The 19,478-nt window shown below is 39.2% G+C and overlaps 1 protein-coding gene across 3 annotated transcripts; it reads right to left on the reverse strand.

The window, feature by feature from the left end:
* Nucleotides 1–788: 788 nt before the first annotated feature.
* med25 (mediator complex subunit 25) lies at nt 789–16,257 on the reverse strand. 3 transcript variants are annotated; one of them, XM_057346726.1, is made up of 20 exons: nt 16,091–16,257; nt 15,497–15,637; nt 15,369–15,414; nt 15,148–15,272; nt 14,871–14,969; nt 14,656–14,776; nt 14,167–14,326; nt 13,866–13,996; nt 12,520–12,595; nt 12,179–12,420; nt 12,012–12,098; nt 10,551–10,633; nt 10,392–10,449; nt 7,541–7,648; nt 6,554–6,727; nt 6,177–6,278; nt 5,926–5,997; nt 1,600–1,761; nt 1,405–1,504; nt 789–1,329 (listed from the first exon to the last, which is right to left on the reverse strand). In XM_057346726.1, exons 2-20 carry the CDS (start codon nt 15,631–15,633, stop codon nt 1,223–1,225), a joined length of 2,190 nt encoding a protein of 729 aa, XP_057202709.1. In that variant the 5' UTR covers nt 15,634–15,637; nt 16,091–16,257; the 3' UTR covers nt 789–1,222. The 3 variants fall into 3 exon arrangements, with proteins under 3 accessions (XP_057202709.1, XP_057202708.1, XP_057202710.1); XM_057346725.1 differs by having other exon boundaries at nt 10,551–10,636; XM_057346727.1 differs by lacking the exon at nt 5,926–5,997 and having other exon boundaries at nt 10,551–10,636.
* Between the last annotated feature and the right edge of the window lie 3,221 nt (nt 16,258–19,478).

Raw genomic sequence — 19,478 nt, forward strand, 5'->3', positions numbered from 1 at the left:
GTAGAAAACGTCTGTGCGCGTTGTATTGAAAACGGTTGGCTGCTCTCTGACCGGAGGCTGTTTAACAATCCTTCCGGAACGCAGCCGGTGACTTGACACAGACTGCGTGCCCACGATCCCGTTACACCAATGGTTCATTGCAAAGAAATGAACCAATCACTGGACCTGTGATGGATCTAGAACATGCATTGGTAATGTGACAGATATGTAGTATGTCTTGCATTAATCACATGCCGTTTCATAATGACCGCCTCGGGGTTGTCTAAAATAAGCATGATCAGAAATCAAATCAGATTCTTAGCTTATTAATAACTGTTCAGCACACAAGATCAGTCGTGTTTTTAATTCTCAATGCAAAACAGTGTCTAAATCATCTAGTGCACATGCAACGTAAGGTATGTGCTTACTGTATACAACAATGTGCATGCGAGTATGTGTAGCATTAGCACACTGTACAGTGTGTGTGTGTAGCATTAGCACACTGTACAATGTGTGTACGTGGTCAGCACGATTCCACGTTATGCCAAGAAAAGCACGGCCAAGTGCAGCCATCTGGTAGAACTACTTGGCACAAGGGTCCACTGTATGGTTCCATGACATATTGGAGTGGTTAATTTTAACACTGTGACACCATTTGGCAGAGTGAAGCATTTTGCAACCTATCACTCAGCCTATTTCAGTCACTTACCGGCTGCTAGCACACCACTACCAGGTTAACACACCCACAAATACACAAACAATTCCCCATTCTGAGCTCTATAGACTCAAATACAGACCTTACACAAAAATTGCTTGACAAAATTAACTTTATTTCAGCTTCATAAAACAACGTAGTTGAGACTTGGAAAGACAAATTAAGAAAAGTAAAATCTATAGAAAGTAAAACTTTCATAAAAATACAATAATAACCTGATCGATTAATTTTATCGGGCTGAATGAGGCATCGTATTGTTAGAGAGCGATGAAACGAGGCCTGGTTTTGCAACATTCTCAGCCCTACACTCGCACAGACTGAATGAACAATAACATTACCGCCCACAGGACTCAGTGATAAATGTGTTTGTGTGTAAATATATTGGTGAATACATGAGTATGAAAATACGTCTCCTTTATCACGCCTAAATACCTCTATTCTTCCCTTATGCGTCAAACAAAACGTAAAATGACTTCTTGTGTTCTGTAATGAAACCTCTGAAGCAAAGACTGATGAGAAATTTCATCCTTAAATAAGGTCCATGAGAATTTCATCCTCCATGACGCTGGACACCAGTGGCATCCCAGGGTTCTGTGAGACTGGACCCCGAGGACCTGTAGGCATCATCATTGGACCTGTGGGAATAAAAAAAAAAAGATAAAACAATGCTTAATGACGTAAATGCCACCTTACTGTAAATAACACAGTACCTTGGTGAGGCTGCCTCCACTGGGGCTGCATCTGAGCGACCCCTCCTGGAGCTGGATGACCCATCTGCTGGATGGGGTGCATGCCCTGCAGCCCACCCTGCTGTAAAGGAAAGAGAGATGATGCGATGAGAATTTAAAACGATTGTTTATAAAGTAAATCACTGTGTTCATAAACTGTTTGTCGAACACACTTACAGGCTGCTGTTGGCTTAGTAGGAGGCTACGGAGTTGGGGATTGGCTCCTGGGTTTGGGAGGCGGAGCATGCCGCCGGGAGCCTGGGCTTGACCTTGTGTCACTTGATTGGGTAGGGGACCAGTGACGGGTGGCTGCTGATTGCCCGTGGCGACCGCTCTCATCTAATGGAAACCAAAATCACAGTGATGAAGAAATGCAACAAAAGACAAAAAATAAATGCTGTAAAATATTGTATATACGTATTAGTACAACGAGAGAATGATATAATAGATGAGAGCAGTGTAACAGCACTAATGGCATTAAAGAGGAAAGATTCTGCAATTTTGTAGCGTTTGTTTCCCCAGAAGTCTATTTAAAACACAAGTCAAGGCTTCTTGCACCAAAAACAGTAACTGTACATGACCATTTTCCACCCTCCCTCTAGTCTCAGCCGCAGACGGCACACCCACGGATTGATATTCAAACAGATGGAAAATATTCCAGGTTTTTAAGCCAGTTTAAAGCACGTAAACCAGACATGCAACTGGAGAGGAACTGTACATTCTGCTTTCTCCTTTAGTATTTTCACCATTTATGGGGTATTTTAGGACAAAGATTCTGATTACGTCTACACAAAATTCTGCCAATATCTTCTGCATTTTTGTACAATCATGCTGTGTCATTATTTGCGTTTCTCTATGGCAGTCTGTTATTGTGGTATCATGGAATTTAGATGTAGTCACCCTAAACGACAAGCATAAACAAAAGCCTGAACTGTATTTGGTCTTCCTGTTTAAATGGGTGGCACTTGGCCAAAGGCAAATCGTAAAACCACAATCCCTCCGACCCTTAAACATGCCTTTAAAGCCACAATATGGAATCATTTTGTCATGAAATATCCAAAAATCACTTGCACAGTGTGATATATTTCATGCAGTTGTGTACTTGCATTGTCCCAAATGTTCCCAAGAATGTGCAAATCCAGAGAAATTCCTATTTAAAATAATGGCCCGTCCCTTGTCTCCCTTGTATTTGTCGCATATCAGTGACTTAATACCCGCTGCTCCGCACTACCCTCAGTTTCCGGTAGTGTTGTCAAAAATATCGATATTTCGATAAGTATCGATACCGAAAAATCTGAAACGGTTCCAATACGCATGTCCCAAGTATCGATACCAGCTGCGCGTTCCCGCTCACTCTCTTTTTTCCGACAGGGAGTTGACACACACTGCACGAGAACGCTGTGTCAACAGAGCTCCGCCTCCTCTCACAGACTTGACTCGTTTGAGGCAGTTAAAAAGTGTTAATGTTAGAAAAGATGGCCAGTGCAGTCTCAGTAACACATCTGGCGCTTGGTGAACGCTCGTTTACGCTTCCCATGTTTACCATCGCGCTCTATGTATGTGCGCTTATCAATAATTTCATCCACTCGTTTTATTCGCCCTGGTTATATGTTGTTTATGTTTTTACAGAGTCTCCGCAACAGTTCTCATGTTTAATGCACGCGTTTCTGTCTTTATGTGCGCTCATCAATGATTTCATCCACTCGTCTCGTTCGCTCTGGTTAAGTTGATGTTTGAAATGATGCTGGTGCTAGTAAAGTCTCCGCAACAGTTCTCGCGTGTGATACATGTTTGCACTTCCGTGTTTACCATAGCGCTCTATGTGTGTGCGCTGTAGGGGTGGGCGGATCGATCTAAAAATGCCAACACTGGTATTGGTATCAGATCGATACAATTGTAATTGAATCGATATTTTAATTTAAATATCTCACCTCTACGTTCATTATACTTCGCTCGTGTCTTCTACCTCTACAATCCTGAGCAAACGCTGCTTTCACATCCTTGCCCACTTTGCTACTCCTCCCCCTCCTGCTGCGATTCGTTGTTGTGTCGTCACGTGACTCACTGACACAACGCGCCGAGGAGCAGCGAACTGAGTGAGCGAAGCTGATAGCACATTGAATGAGAGATCAGGATGGCCGAGAGGAAGAGAAGCGTTGTGACTTCAATACATTAATAAAAAATATTGTCTAAAGAATTGATCATTCATTCACCTGAGAAACAATGACATACTGCTCTCCCCTACACAAAAGTATTTTTTTTAAGTAAAAAGTATCGTATTGGTATTGGCAATACTGACCCTATATGTATTTGGTATCGGATCGATACCAAATTTTGCAGTATCGCCCACCACTGGTGCGCAGTTCAATGATTTCATCCACTCGTCTCATTTGCTCTGTTTAAACGTTGTTAATGTTAGAAAGATGGCCAGTGCGGAGTCTCTGCAACAGTTCATGCGTTTAAAGTTTGCGTTTGTCTATATGTGCGCTGATCAATGATTAAATGTGAATAAAAGCCTAATTAAAAAATTGTAATCATATAAATGTAGGCTATTAACTAACATTAACGAACAAAGAATGAGCAATACATTTGTTCAAGTTTTTTTAATCTCTTTTAAATGTTAGTTAAAAAATACAACTATTTATGTAAGCTCTGGTCCATTAATACTGACAAATACAACTTTGATTTTAAATAATAAATGTATTAGTAAAATGAACATCAGATTAACAATTAATAAATAATGTAAAAATATACCTCATTGTCTAATCTTGTTCAATTTAACTTTAAATAAAATGTAAAAAAAATTAGGGCCTTATTGTTATGGAAGTTTTTTCCCCGTGGTATCGAAAATGGTATCGAATATCGATATTTATTTAGGTATTGTATCGAAGTTAGAAATTCCAGTATCGTGACAACACTAGTTTCCGGTTGTAGAAACTACAGCAACACGCAAATGCAGAACTGGTTATGCAGCATCTGGGACGCAGCATCTGTTGTTCTGTTATTATGGATCACGATTACTCTTTGGCGAGTAAAGGAAACCCAAAAAACGTAAATGTAGCAGTGTTTCCCACAGAATTTTGTGAGACCATGGGGACTAAATGTATTTTCGTCTAGGGGGGTCCGGGGGAGAATTTTGCATATTTTAAAGGTAAATTTTAAGAGCAAAATTAAGTGACTCAATCTATAAGAATACAATAGCTATAGTAGTAATTTAATTATTGGCTCCATATATAAATGGGGATAATAGGGCACAACACGTGGTAAAATGGGAGTTCACAAACAGTCAAAACACGTAGAGCATGAGCCATCAAAAAATTAAGCAAAAAAGTGTTTAACAGTTGAACTAATTTATTTATTACCATATATTAAAATGTGGGCTGCGCAGAACATATAATGCAAAATTTAGCAAGTCCAGCGGCTGTCAAGGATGGGAGTATGCCAGAGCACAGTCTGTACAGTTTAAAGGTGTGCTGATGATGAACAGAAGTAGTATAATCCCATATTCAGTTTGATTTTATTAAATCATTCAACTGTGCTCTAAATTCAGTTATAGTTATATTTACAAAGTCTTCGAGTCGTCTATCACCACATGTGTAATCCACGTTGTGAGTTACTCTCCCATTATCGCGCAACAAATATTTGGGCCACTTTGGCATTGCGATCACTTCAATATACAAAATCTTGTCCCTTATTGCGCCAAAACCTCGTCACTCACGAGTCATCACATCTCAACGGCAGAATGATTGACAGGTCTCCCTATCCCAGACCCAGACCTGATTGGTTAAACTGAACCAATAAGGGCTGTGTTAAGGAATAATGTGTTTATGACTGCACTACACATTATTTTCGAACGTTTTGACATAACGTGACTAAATAAAAGCAAAGAAAGGGCCAGCTGCTTGGGCGGGTTTTGAATTTCATAAGCAGCCCAAATTTTGTAAACCCGCCCAATGCATATTTTTCCTGTCTAACCCATTCAAAAGAAGCCCAATTGGGCGGGCGGGTACCCGCCCAATCTGGCAACAATGGGTGAAAACGACATGTCCCATAATTCCACTCTCCTACATAACGTCATTTAGCTTCGCCTTTTGTTGTTGTTTCGAAAGGGCACAATCTAGCGGTCCAAATATTCCATATTGTGGCTTTAAGCCTTTGTTATGCAAGTAACTTCTGTTATGTTTGGCTAACCTCTTCACATGTGAAATGAGCAACAACTCCCCAGCTTAGATGCCAAAAACCGAACAGATTGATATGTAAATGTGGGCGGTCATTCGCTAATGTGCTCATGGTTGGTGACATCAATACAATGACACATTATATGCAACCTCAGCTTCCATAAATGGTCTGACTTGACTGGTGAGGACACTTGCACTTAGAAAATGTATGTGGTGCCGCTCGCAAGATTGGTGCTGAAATTGCAGGAATCCAAGCCGTGCTTGCAGGAAATGCAGTCTTCTGTGTGTGTGCATGTGCGCGTGTAATTATGTATCTCAATCTCACCATGTTGTTTTGTCTCTGCTGGTCCTCCATCAGTGTGACTTGACTGACGGAGGGTAAGCCCACCACCACAGACTGAAGCAAAACGAGAAGGGCAGAGAGGAAGAGAAGTCGAGGAAGGTTTCAAACAGCACGCATGTCATTCAGTCTCAAGCAGAGGAGATTTACAAACAAGGTCAGTGCACAGGGCCAGAGAAAGGAAGTGTGAGCGTGACAGGTGGAAAGAGGGGGTGGGGGCAGCGCTGCTGGTTTACCTGCTGTTGCACGTTGCCGTGCGTGACGGGACCCGGAGGTCTGTTGAGGAAGTTCTGATTGGGTGGGACCTGTCCAGGTTGCATCTGAGCTGCGTTGCTCATCTGAGAAGAAGACAAGTGTGGAATTACAAAGAGAATGCTTTTAAATACAGTTTTATTACTGTACACATTACTGTGTGTTAAGAGTTAACTTGCATGCACATTTTCTCATTCTTTTGTCTATGCTCTCATGCAGATATTTGTTAACATGACTGTGTGTGTGTGTTTCACACCCAGGAGGCAAAACCCCGCCCATAAGCAGTGATTTCATGCGTGAAGATTGGTGAAATAGGTGCGAATTAAATGAAACCTTGTATGTGTATGTATGTGTGACTTACGGAGCGGTGCTGCTGCACTTGTTTGTGGTTGGTGATGACCTGCCGAATGCCGTTAACAAATCCGCTCTGGTCATTAGGAATCAGCCCCATGAAGATCCTCTTCCTAGACGAGTAGAGCAACATCAGCACCCGCACCTCACACGGCGCACTGTGGGGGAAGTGTACACAGCCAGCCTACACACACACACACAATATACATCAAGCTATGTGCCAATCCACTCATCAAACTAAAGTGACTGGAGAGCTGCCTGGGCCCACATGATTGTATTTGAGCACAGGATTAAAATGAACCAAGCAGCCATTTCTCAGACACAGACTGAGTCTAAAACTGAATTTAATCAGTGTTAATGGTGTTTCACTACTGACAGATCTGTTCGTCTGTGTCAAGGGACTTAGCTTCAGGGTACAAGTTCATTTCAGATTTATTTCCCATTTCATAAGAGGTGCTGGTGGTTTGACTTTGCTGCTATAAATTTTGTTTTGGGAGACATTTTTTTCCATTGCTAAAAAAAAGAATCTTTTATATTATCTGCTGCAGACATTAAAAGCAGATGAAGGCCGCCCCCTAGAGGCAACAAAGTGTCGTTACAAACGTCATATTCTCTGAAGAAGTCTGCAATGGGAAAATTATACTTCCATATGGTTAAGAGATAATAAAATTAAAAGGCACAAATACTTCTAGTCGTGGGTTTGATCCTAGGGATTGCATATACTTAATAAAATGTAAAGCACTAATTAAGGATAATTAGAAAAATACATAAAACAATTTTCATTTGTCTACTATTTTGCTTATTTTGTATAATACTTAACTCCTCATTTTACTGATTTAAACTGACCTGAGGCATTAAAAGCAAAAATAGTTTCAATATGCCCTCCTGGAAATCTCTTAGGGATACTACTACTGTATGTAAATATATATATACATACAGCACTTGGACTTTAAGAGGTATTTCCAGCTTCATCTCTTGATGCTGTAAGTATACTCACAAATCCATTGGCCATAATGCGATACAGCCCCTTCAAAGACTCCACATCTTTATTGGTGAAGAGAAACTGCACCATACGTGAGTTTCTGAACAGAGGACCAAGAGTAGTCTATTGAAAGACAAGAAACAGATGGAGAGAAAGTGAGAGGGTTAAAAACACTCAAGTAAGAATTATAAATAGATTTGCATTTCCCAAAGGACATACAGATTGCCTGCAAGGCAGCAAAAGAATGTGAGAAAACTTCAGGAGAAATAACTGTTCACTCTCTAGAGGTAAACACAGATGACTGAGATGCTTGGCAAAGACTAATCGCAGTTCTGTATGACAGTACTACCGTGATATTGGCACTGACACTTGAAATGTCTTTGAATATTAGCACACGTTAATAGAAGATTTGAAAGTAATTCATTATAATTGTCATAAAAAATTTTAAAACACGTAAAACTGCAAATAATCTACAAAATGTTTTTTTTGTAATAAGAATGACTCTATGTGTTAAGTGGTAGCAGCTGAAAAAAAACCGGCAGAACATTTTGTAAAGGAAAAGAACATTTAAAAACTATTTTCAGTTTTTCTTATATATTTATAGGTATGCGTTTAGGCAAAATGATCATTTTTGTTTCTTTCTGTGAACTACTAACAATCCTTCTCATTTAAAGCGGTGATTTAACGCCGTTTCATGCATTCTGACGGCTTCTCATGCTTAACATGGTCAACTTGTCAAAAAACGAGTTGGACGTATGGACCTTTATCACGGAGGAATTGAACACCGGAAGTGCTTGTCGAAGCAGTGTATAGATTTTTCCGGTTATGTTTATTACATTAGGCTGCAATGGCATATTTGACTAAATGCCTCTTATAATGAGTGTCCGCAAAATGATTTCAAAATCCAGACGGGAGAAGAGATATTCTGATAATTACTGTGAACAGATTTTTACGAACTCGACCGAATTTGAAGTTTTAATCCAGCAAAGCCGATCTGTGAAAGCAGTGGCTGGTAAACATACTTGATTATTTCATCACAAGGTGTCAGTCAGTGCTCCAAATTAGTGATCAGTGTGCTGAATAAGATTACAATGTGCATTTATTTGTATTAAATATTTTTTATCACCTGTTGTTTTTGAATGATTTTTCATTGACAGTCATTTTGCTGCATGTAATTCACAAATACACCAAAATTCATTAATATTCAATGTAGTCGAGCTGTCATCGCATTACTCTTTTAAGATTAATTAAGTGTTTCATATCATTACGTTTCTTTTAGGCAGTTACCATGCATTCCGCTACTTTAAGGACTAACAACGCACGTAAGCAATACTGCTCTTACGAAAAATGACCAAGCTCTATAAAATACCCCTGGTTTTACTACAAATATATACACACTTTCACAATAATAAAACCATGTGCAATTTCCATAATAGGTGTTTATCAGACATATTCGTTTCAAACAAAATATGACCGGTATGAGAAAACACAGGACTGTAGTAGGTTAGGAAATAAATGTATAAATTATTCAAAATGTGCATTTGGATGGGAAATATTTTTATAGGAACATTTCAGCAAGTTAAAGAGAGAAACATCCTCAGTTTGAAGCGCATACTCCACACAAACCTACTTCTGCATGTTATTTTAAAAGAAAGGCACTTAATTTCGCAGTATCATTCTCACCCATGTTTTCCTCAATTATTTTGTGTCAAGAAATTGTGAAAACTGAGGTGAGGAGGGCGATGTTCAGCTTTAAAGCAGCCGGGTGCTGCAGTAACACTGCTGGTTAGCAGATGCAGCCATTGGTTTTAACTGTGTTGCTATGCTACTGGAAAAAAGCGACACACTGCTTCGCTTAATTGATACAGGAAATGTGAAAAAGGTCCATTACGTAGTATTTCTGTGCTCGATTTCTGTGCAAACCTTACTCCCCCAAGGTTTGTATTGGTTTCGGAAAGTTTTTTTCGAACATGAAAAACCGTTACGTAACAACTTTTATTAGTCCCTTATTGGGCAATTTTCCCGGAAAAGCACACCCACGGGTCAACCGACGAGTGATAGGAAGACCCGCTTACCATCAAGAATGGCTGCGCTGCGTCAAGATTGGCTGTGCTGTGGGCCTGCAGCTGCAGCTCGTTACTCTTGCAATAGTGAGAGAAGTTGAAGTGTTTGTTTGTTCACGGCATTTCAGTGATGGATGTTATATAAACGGTGGATATAACGCTGGATTTGCAGATCGTTTGAAACAGATAGATGGAGCGGTCCCAGCGATAAAAGATGCCGGACATGAACCGCACGCGGTAAGTGAAACTAAATCATATGTCTGTGTTTTGTTGGCAATCGGCGCGTACGTGCATAATGTAAACAACACAAACTCATAGTGAATCAAGTATGCCATACTAGTCTATAGGTACTCAAGATTAATATGAGATTTTAAAATAAAAAAAATTGTTTCTATTTGCATTTATTTGCAGAAAATTAAGACTTGAGAAACAGGTCAAAATAACAGAAAAGATGCTCTGTACCTTTTCAGACCTAAAAATTTGCAGTAATAAAAAAACAGTAATATTTATACATATATTTAGGAAAAGTTAATAACGTTTTTTTTTATGTGATAACCTTGATTTTTATCACAGTTTTCATGTGTCATGTCATGCTGTCAGTCTTTCACATTGCTGTTGAATGACTTTGTCACTCCTGAGGTTTGATTTTGTCAAAATTCAACAGACAATGAACCAGAATGACCACAATATATCTAGAAATACTGATTAAATGAAAATTTGGAATGGTCTCCTAATTAGTAGCCACTTGTTAAAAGGGGGAAAATCCTAATCATAGAACAGAGAATTACAAAGTTCACATTTACCAAAAGCTGCTGAGGGATGAGCTGCATGATCAGTTTCTGTGGCCACTGGTCTGTGTTTCTGCAACAAAGAAAACAAAACGCAACTCTATCTTCTCTGAGCAGCTCTACTATATATTCTACAATGTTCAAATCATGCCAGTACTGTAGTTTCATACTCACAGATTCTCCCCTTGACTAACTTGGACCTGGCAGGGCAGAGAGCGTGTCAGTTTGGTATTGGAGTCCATGGACGAAGCCTTGGGCTTCTGCGGTGATTGATGGAGAGAGAAGGAGAGGTGACGGAGGGGGCGGGTAAAAAAAGACAGAACAAGATGAAGAGGTTAACATAAGGAGTAAAAAGCTCTTGTTGGCAGAGACGGATGGTTAGGCTCAAAGCTTGGTGTAATATACAACCTGCTTGTGCAGCTTCCAGAACATGAGAGATCGCCCTGACAACGGGACAGCTAAAACATTCTTATATCAATAACAATGCCGCAACCTATGAACAATTGGACCACTACCCACCACCTTCTCCATTTCAAAGGCTGATCACCCAGACCAGGTCTGTTCGTCTAGATTTGTGCGAAAGCTCTTGAACAGACATGATATCACAGAAACAGCACTCATCTGCGGATCGACAGAGCTGTTGCACAGTGTAACTACTGATTTAATTTGCACGCGGTAGCGCAAGGCAGTGTTTGTGTTGGAGAATAGAGTGCGGCGAGCCGTGTGAACTCATCATCCAGATGGTGACTCTATGACGGGCCTCGGCAGCGAAGCGCACCTCTTCGCTTGATAAGCGTACGTTGTTAGCATGTTATTGACCAGATGGTGATAATTAGCACAGCGTGTGTGTGTCTGTGTTTTTATTTCCTGATCATTTGTGTTGACCCATTGTCAAAAAGAAAACATTTTGGTAAGTGACTATGCGCTTGGGAATTTGTAAACAGGAGTTGTTTAGATGTCCCCTGAGATGATCTCCTGGCCAGTGTGGAGAGGTCAATAGAGCTGCATTAATCTAAACGCTGACACTCTTCTATAAATCAAAGAGAAATCAAGAAATATCATTGATTCCATTAAACACTGTGCAAATGACACCCCAGACACAACAACCTTGGGTCAACCTAAAATACATCAATGATTTCTCAAGTTAATCAGTTTGTTCTCACGCTGCTAGAGAGCTGGGTTAGGTTAAATGGGCTTAGAGGTTTTTATAAGGCATTGGAGAGATCGATTGAGATCTCTATATTAATGGGTCATTTTACGATTGTAAACCCCCTAACCTAAATGTTTGATAAATAAATCACAACTCAATATGTGAATTAAACAATTCCAGGCTCGAACAGTTCTTGGCCACCACAGAGTAGTACTATAGTAGGAAAAATTGCTTTATAAATTTCTTTGTTCTGTTAAACACAGCAGAAGATATTTTGAAGAATGTAGGAAAGCAAACAGTTCTGGGGCACTTTTGACCACCATTGTAAGTTTTCCTACTATGTTAATCAATGGTGGACAAGGACTGTTTGGTTACAAGCATCTTCCAAATATCTTATTTTATTTTATTTTCGGCTGAACTGTCCCTTTAAGCACTGCAAAGACATTGCTATCCTTGTTGTATAAACATCAGTATAAGTTTCTCACCTCTTGCCATTCTAGAACTCCACTCCACGCCACGATTTTGTTGGCGACACCCTGCTGCGCTCCAGCCTGAGGTGCAGGTACAGCAGGCTGAACAAAAAAATGACAACATTTTTTAAAAGAGTGATGAAAGAAGCATCTAAATAAGATGTAGTATTATCAAATCTGACCATGCCAGGCTGAGATGGAGGTGGCGTCTGCTGATTGGTGGGCTGCGGCTGAGGGGCCTGAGGTGGCTGTTGATTGGGTGCGGGCGGGCCTGGGGGTTGAACTTGTGGTTGCTGCTGAGGTGGAACTTGTTGCTGTGTTAACACTGGTGGTGACACTGTTGTTACTGTAGACAGACTGGGTTTACCTTCTGCAGACTGAAGCACTGCGGACTGACTGAAGGGAGGATTTGCTATTTGTGGGACTGCAAAATACAAAAACCCAAAACAGAAACAGGTAAACAAGTGGCATTTTAGTTGGGAAATAACTGAAAAAGATGATCCAAGAAGACAACTTAACCCACATCGAATCTTCTGCTGCTGACTGGCAACAAGAGCCATCTGTGCTGCATTATGGGCCGCGCTTAGAGAGGGGTTACTCTATGGGGAGAGAGAATAAAAATGTTTGTGTGTGTGCGACAAAAGGACAACAGTCATGAGATCTCATCATTATTGTACAGGCTCATTTAAAAACAAAGCCAGATCATTACATGGAACACAAATGAATTGCATCATCTACCATCTAGATCTACTGAAAAATCATAATCTAAAAAAAAAACTTAGTGATAGTTCACCCAAAAATGACAATTCTGTCATCACTTTCACCCTCTTGTCATTTCAAACCTGCATAACCTTCCTCTCCAAAGCACAAAAAAAGATATTTTGAAGAGAGTTGGTATAACCGAACGACGCCGGACCAACATTCTTCAAAATATCTTATTTTGTGTTCTGCGGAAGAAAGTCATACAGGTTTAAAATGTCAAGAGGGTAAATAGTAAAATTGTAAATAATGACAGAATTTTCATTTTTGGCTGAACTATAACTTTAAAAAAGCCCCCATATGCTGAAAGGACCAATTATGAGCCTCCAATTATTAGTTTACAATACATGTATGTACATGTAGTTTAAAATAGTTTACAATGAGCAGACTAAGATTATCCTAATTACTCATATCGATAAATAACAATGATATAGAAAAGGTAACATTTTACATCACCTACCAAAGGTCACTGTAATAAAATAAAAAAACTGAATTTGGATCATTTCGTCAGAAATAAATAATTATGCATAATCATATACAGCTTCTTCACAAAACTGAAACTGGCACAAAACAGAAGACCCACCATGCTTTTTCTTATTGTGGCTTTGCAACAATATGCAACAATGTACGGAGCCTGTCTGGTCACCCGTCGGAGAAAAAAAACTAAGACCCGCAAATCCGTGGCCACAGTTTTGTCATTCGTTCCCTCAGTTTTAAAAAAGTACTCACAGATTCTAAAACTGTTCCCACAGTTTACAAAACCCTGCTCTCGGATTAATAAACTGTACCCACGAGTTTCCAATCCGTGCTCTCGGTTTTGTTAACCGTCCCCTCGGTTTTTGAAATCTGTACCCACATATTCATAATCTGTGCCCACGCACAGTCACAGAATCATAACAGTCACAGAACTGTTTCCTCTCATTTAAGCAGCAAATGAAAGACTGTTTTTTAAATTACAATTTAAAGCACTTATTATCAACTTTTTAATGAACAAACCTGCCTTAATAATCTTGAACTCCAAAAAAATGTAATCTTTACATTTTTTTACATTGCATCTTTACATTTATTCAACGTCAAGACATTCTGTTTGTCTTCTTAGCACAGACATACCTGGTATGGCAGGGATGTGCTTATTGGTGGAGTAGCTTGGGTTGGAGGTACCAGAGACTGAGACACAGTCAGAGACGGGGGTGGCAGGACAGGTTTAAGGGAAACTGTTCCAGAACCTCCTCCAGGACCAACTGGATGTACAACATAGAGTAAACACCATTAGTGGAGCAAATCTGCAAATGCAATAAAATACTACTTTATTTCTACATAAGCCCCATGTGCAACACAAAGGTCTGTGGGCAAACACTGTTTAGAGACATTATCAGGAAAAAATAACCCACAAAACCAAATTTTTTCTCACCAGGAAGTGCAATGCCCCTAACTAAAACCATGTGAAAGGGATCTTGGCTGTAGTCCGGATGTGCAGATTCTGGTGGCCCTGTTACCGAGGAGGCTCGTTCAAAAAGAGATCGTAGCGCTGGAAGTTTCCGTGGGGCAATTACGGAGAACTGGATCCCCCGCTACAGCAAAAACAGACCACCGAAAGCATGATCATAATCAAAGTCTCAATATAATTTCCTTTTACAGTCCAGAACAAAGTTCTTATGACTAACTAAAACAATTGGAAATATTAAAACTACTGTGAAAACTAGCAATTTGTGTTATTAAATGACTACCTTTGCACTAGTACAAATATGTGTTGTTTGTCCCTGATTCAATAAATAAATAAATCATTATTGAAATCAATATCAGTACACCTGAATTACCACCATTCCAAAAATAAAGTCAGTTCAGAAACATGGCCAGAATAAAGTACTGATTAAATGGAAGTAGATCAGTGCCGACTCACATCACGTATGATCTGGACCAGGCTGTCTGCAGTGCAGCCTGTGTAGCTGACGCTCTCCACAGCCGGTAGTAAGTAGGGAGGAGAATTACACAGCAATACACAAACCTTGTGAGTCTGCCCGCTGGATAAAGAGCGAGAGAGAGAATTTATATCATTGTCAATAGCTGCCTTAGAACTTCATTCAAGTACTTAATTATGAGAAACAGTGTACTTACATTTGCTCCCTCATCTTTTTAAAGTCATCAAAAAGCTGAAGGGCCACGGAAAGGCCCTCGGCTATGAGACTGCAGCTTTCTGCTCCGCCTCCCATGAACCTGTGAAAAACACACATGTGTAAACCTGGAGTTCCTAGCATATAGGGTTATCTGTCAGTCATCTAAGAATTAAAACCTCCCTTAAGTGACCTGTTTGTGATGACTGATAGAGGGCTAGTTATCTAAACTGCAGGTGACATTCATATAGCAAATGTGTTGAAACATATGAAGCCCATACTGAATGCTGTCAATCCAGGAGACAAACTCAAAAGCAGAGCTGGTTGGAGCGTGGCACTGAACGTAAGACTCTGGGGCACAATCCACTGTGCTGAAGACCACCAGTCCATACTGTGTACCACCATACTAATAAAGGAAAAAGACTGATCATATGCAATATCATTGGAAGTGACATCTGAGGTGACAGCAGTAATGTGGAAGAGTTATAAACATTGAACTTACATCTCCTCCAAAATCTGTTTCAGCGGGTGGTCCTCCATTAAAATACCTGTCATCACACAAAGCAGGTTTGTATACAATGCCATATATTATTATTTGTATATAAACTGTTTGAATTTGATGACTCTTACTCTATTGTTGGTAGTATGTAATTATTTCGAAGCGATTCAAAATATGGACCAAGATTTGCAGTTCCTTCTATGACAAAAACCACATCTGACACCTGATTCAATCCAGACTTAGACGTGGGGTCCATATGGGTCACCATGGGTCTAGAACCAAGGCAGACATCAGATCAATATTATAATGTACTTTCATTGAAAATATAAAACAGAGGATGATATGGATTCTTTGTTGTGGACTTGTAATTGTATTAATTTTAAAATGAATAATTAATCATTTCTATTTAGTGTATCATGCATGAATAATACTGTATCTCAATATCCAGGGAACTACCAGCAAAACTGTTAAAAATATATGTTAACGTGACCTAACGTGATTATAAAAAATACATCCAATCCCATGATTAACGTTAATTCTGTATAACCTGAGAGCAAACACTTTGGAATAAGATATTCTTCCTGTATGCTTTATATGATTAGACTGTAAATTCACATTTAAACAGAATGTGTGCATAGAGCTATTTGCGGGTGTGAACACCAATCTTAGCATGTTAGTTAACGTTAGCTGTTATCATCAAAGCTAATTTAGCTCGTGTCTCTTACCTGCGCGTTTTATTAGACCACCTTTTGACGAAAATAAAACGGACTGATGCAGTCCTTAAACTCGGTGATATTAAACCAGTCGCCTTTAAAGCACTTTGAAGGCTTCACCTAAACGTTAAAGTGAACCGTAATGACAACAAACATCACTCGGCAATCGACACTACGGTCTGGTTTCACATTGTGAAAATGGACCGGGCTGGCGAATCGAGTTACGAATCATCGATTTTATACTCAAAACGTCCATTGCAAACCAACCTAGTATATTTATTACGAAGCATGTTCTTTATTGTTTGGCGTTGGATACGGAAATTAAATATATGCTTATTAATGTCAAATATGTTTTAAATGTTTGTTATGAATAATACAGTATGTAGTCTGACGCGTTGACTTGTCTTTTCTCGTATTTGTAATAGCAGTAGGTTAGTATTATTATTGGGTATTATTACTATTACCCGGCGTAGTCTTACTACTGTCACTGTGGTAATAAAAATGATTTCTTAAAAGAACAATCAGCTAAGTAAACACCAGATGTCACCAAAGTCAAGCATCCGCATAATAATTTACGAGCACTTTAAAGATAATTCACTAGGCTATAATGTTTGTTATTGGGCAAAATAATTTATCAAATTGTGCGTTTACATAATACATTACTGTCTAATTTATACATACTGTTGGATGTGGATGTTAAATAATAGACGAATAGATGGTCATACCGAATCGGAAACGAATCATGATTTAACCATAGTTTGGGGGGGGTTTGCTATATGTAAATGTTTAGGCCTATTAGTAGCCTAACCAAATTTACTATGGTCTTAACACAACAACCATATGATAACCATGATATTTGTAGTAAAATTAGGCTATAATATAATACAAATTGTGGCAAAAACTGTACTTTTACTACTAAACAAAAGGGTCTGTACTTCACCGAAAAGCATAAAGAGGGAGACAGGTAAGTCATTGAAGAAGAAGAATCGTGTTTCTAGGTCGGTGTGCAACCTGTTTCCTGTCCTCATTGCTCTTTACCGCAAGAATGTGCATAATTACTCAGACGGCCCCGAGCGATCCAACACGCTGTCGTGCCGCGAGCTCTGATCTTCTCCAACAATAGAAACGATATTCTCCAGTGGCGACCACGACCCTGTCAGTGCGCTCCACTGAGCATCACAGCATCACGTTTATCAAATGTAAGATCTCCCATACAAATAATGCTCATTTAAGAGCTGTTCTCCTAATACCTGTATACGTTTTGCTCAATCGTTTAGGAAACCTCTTTTGAGATTGTCCAGAATGAATAAACATTTGTTTGGTGTGTCTAGATATGGGCTTTTGCAAAAATGCATGCTCTGTGCTCTTTTTCCCACATTGACCTCCAGTGAGTTTTCCTTGGTGACACAATTTTGGAAGCTGATTCTGTTCATCTTTGTGATGTGGGGTGGCCAGATAAGGAGAGACGTTTTCAGGAGAGAAGGCTTATAGGAGAGAAACCATATAATGGTATTCTTACACTATACAGTATATTAAGAAGCAAATACATAGCCTAATGTGTGACTAGATACAATTAATACATACGGTTTTAAAAGCATTTCAGCACATTATAGTAATTCAAAATTTAGTAGACACTTTAATCCAAAAAGGCTTTAATCCAAAGAGACAAATAGTAAAAGAACACGTATTATTATCACACATACCAAAGTTGATTTTCAACCCATCTCAAAGCAAATGTCAGTGAGTTTTGGGGTAAGAATGGAGTCCTCTCTGGATTCTACTTCATATGTTGCCACTCATGGGAAACCACTTAATTTCACAAACTACTACTATAACATATTAGATATTCCAGTCACTTCTCAATATTTTGTATTGCATGTTTCACAACCCCCCCCAAAAAAAATGTGATATAAAAATAGAACATTGATTTGTGATTATGATTTAAAGTCACCATGTCTTGTTCTGATTTTATAATATATTTGCACAACATAGACAACATACTGTATAGCCACTGTAGAGATCACTCCTAAATTATTTTCATTTTTTTCTGCATTTACTATTTACAGTACTTGTGTTTAAATAAAATTGTCGTTTTTGTTTCATTCTGTGAACTACCCTTTCTCCCAAATTCCAAATAAAAATATTATTTTGCAGGAAATTAAATTGGGACACACTGATAAGATGCAATGTTTGTAGATCTTGAATACTGCAAAGAAAACATATTCTTTCACATAGTCTTTCACTTCCTGAAGTTTGTTTCTGAAATTCAACAGACACTGAAATGGACACAATACATGCAGAAATGCTGAATACAGGCACAACTGGAGTGATCTCAATTTATTCCGCTGCTCTTCTATCATGGTGTGAAAAATATTTTAATATTAAAGTTATACGTACACAAAAACATTTTAATAGCCTAAAAAATGTTTTATTTATTATTTTATGTAGTGCTGGTCCAAAAAACTGTAAAATATAGTGAATGAGGCAGTCCATGCCTCCTATAACATAGTTTGAAATGTAAATTCTTCCTGTGTGATACACATAAATTTAGTGTGAACTGGCCATAAAAGTGACATTGCAAGTCATTTGAAAAATTACCTCTCTAAGTGTCTTTTAATTATCAATATAGCCTATCTGAGCTTTATATCTCAGCTCTTGAGCATCACAATGGGCATTTTTAAGCGGTCCGCTTATTTCAGATTCCAACAGGATGTTATGACTTGTTTTTGGACGTCCGACATTATTCTCAAGAGAGGTGTCCTCCAGGTGGCTCTGACTAAAACAGGCAGCCTTACTGGTCCTCTCTGCTGGGAGACAGAAGCCATCTGGAACTCACAACAGGCAATCCGAGCATACACGCCCATATGCATACTACCACTACCACTACCTCTGGGTCACTGGGACTACAGCACAATAGACTCAGAGATACCTTTTATAATAAAGAAATGAGTGCTGCAGAAACAAGTGAAGAAAACCAGGCGATACACTTCATGCACAACCGAACACGAGACAGTTTACATAAACATTTGCATCGCTCTGCTGTGTGGGATAATGAACCCTGTAAGACTAATAAATATTTTCTCAAAATCTTCACGGCTGTCAGTGCCGAAATAAACAGCTTCCCACAATGGATGTTTTCTCCGGCTGTGAAAATGAACCCAGCATTCGCCATTCACGGCTATTAGTGGTAATGATAATTGCACCACGCTAATAATTTTACTCCATCATTTTTTTCCCAACGTGAGAAAAACATCTCCATACCACGCCTTCTCAAGTGTCTCCCTCCTGATCACCCCCTCTCTCCTTCTCTATTCCCATCTCTCTCAGCTCACTGAGCCGGGTGAAATATCTTTCTGACTAAATGATTTTTTTTGCACTGTGGGAACGTTGCCATGGAGAC

Source organism: Triplophysa rosa, linkage group LG11 (genome assembly GCF_024868665.1).
Source record: "Triplophysa rosa linkage group LG11, Trosa_1v2, whole genome shotgun sequence".
NCBI classification, from domain to species: Eukaryota; Metazoa; Chordata; class Actinopteri; order Cypriniformes; family Nemacheilidae; genus Triplophysa; species Triplophysa rosa.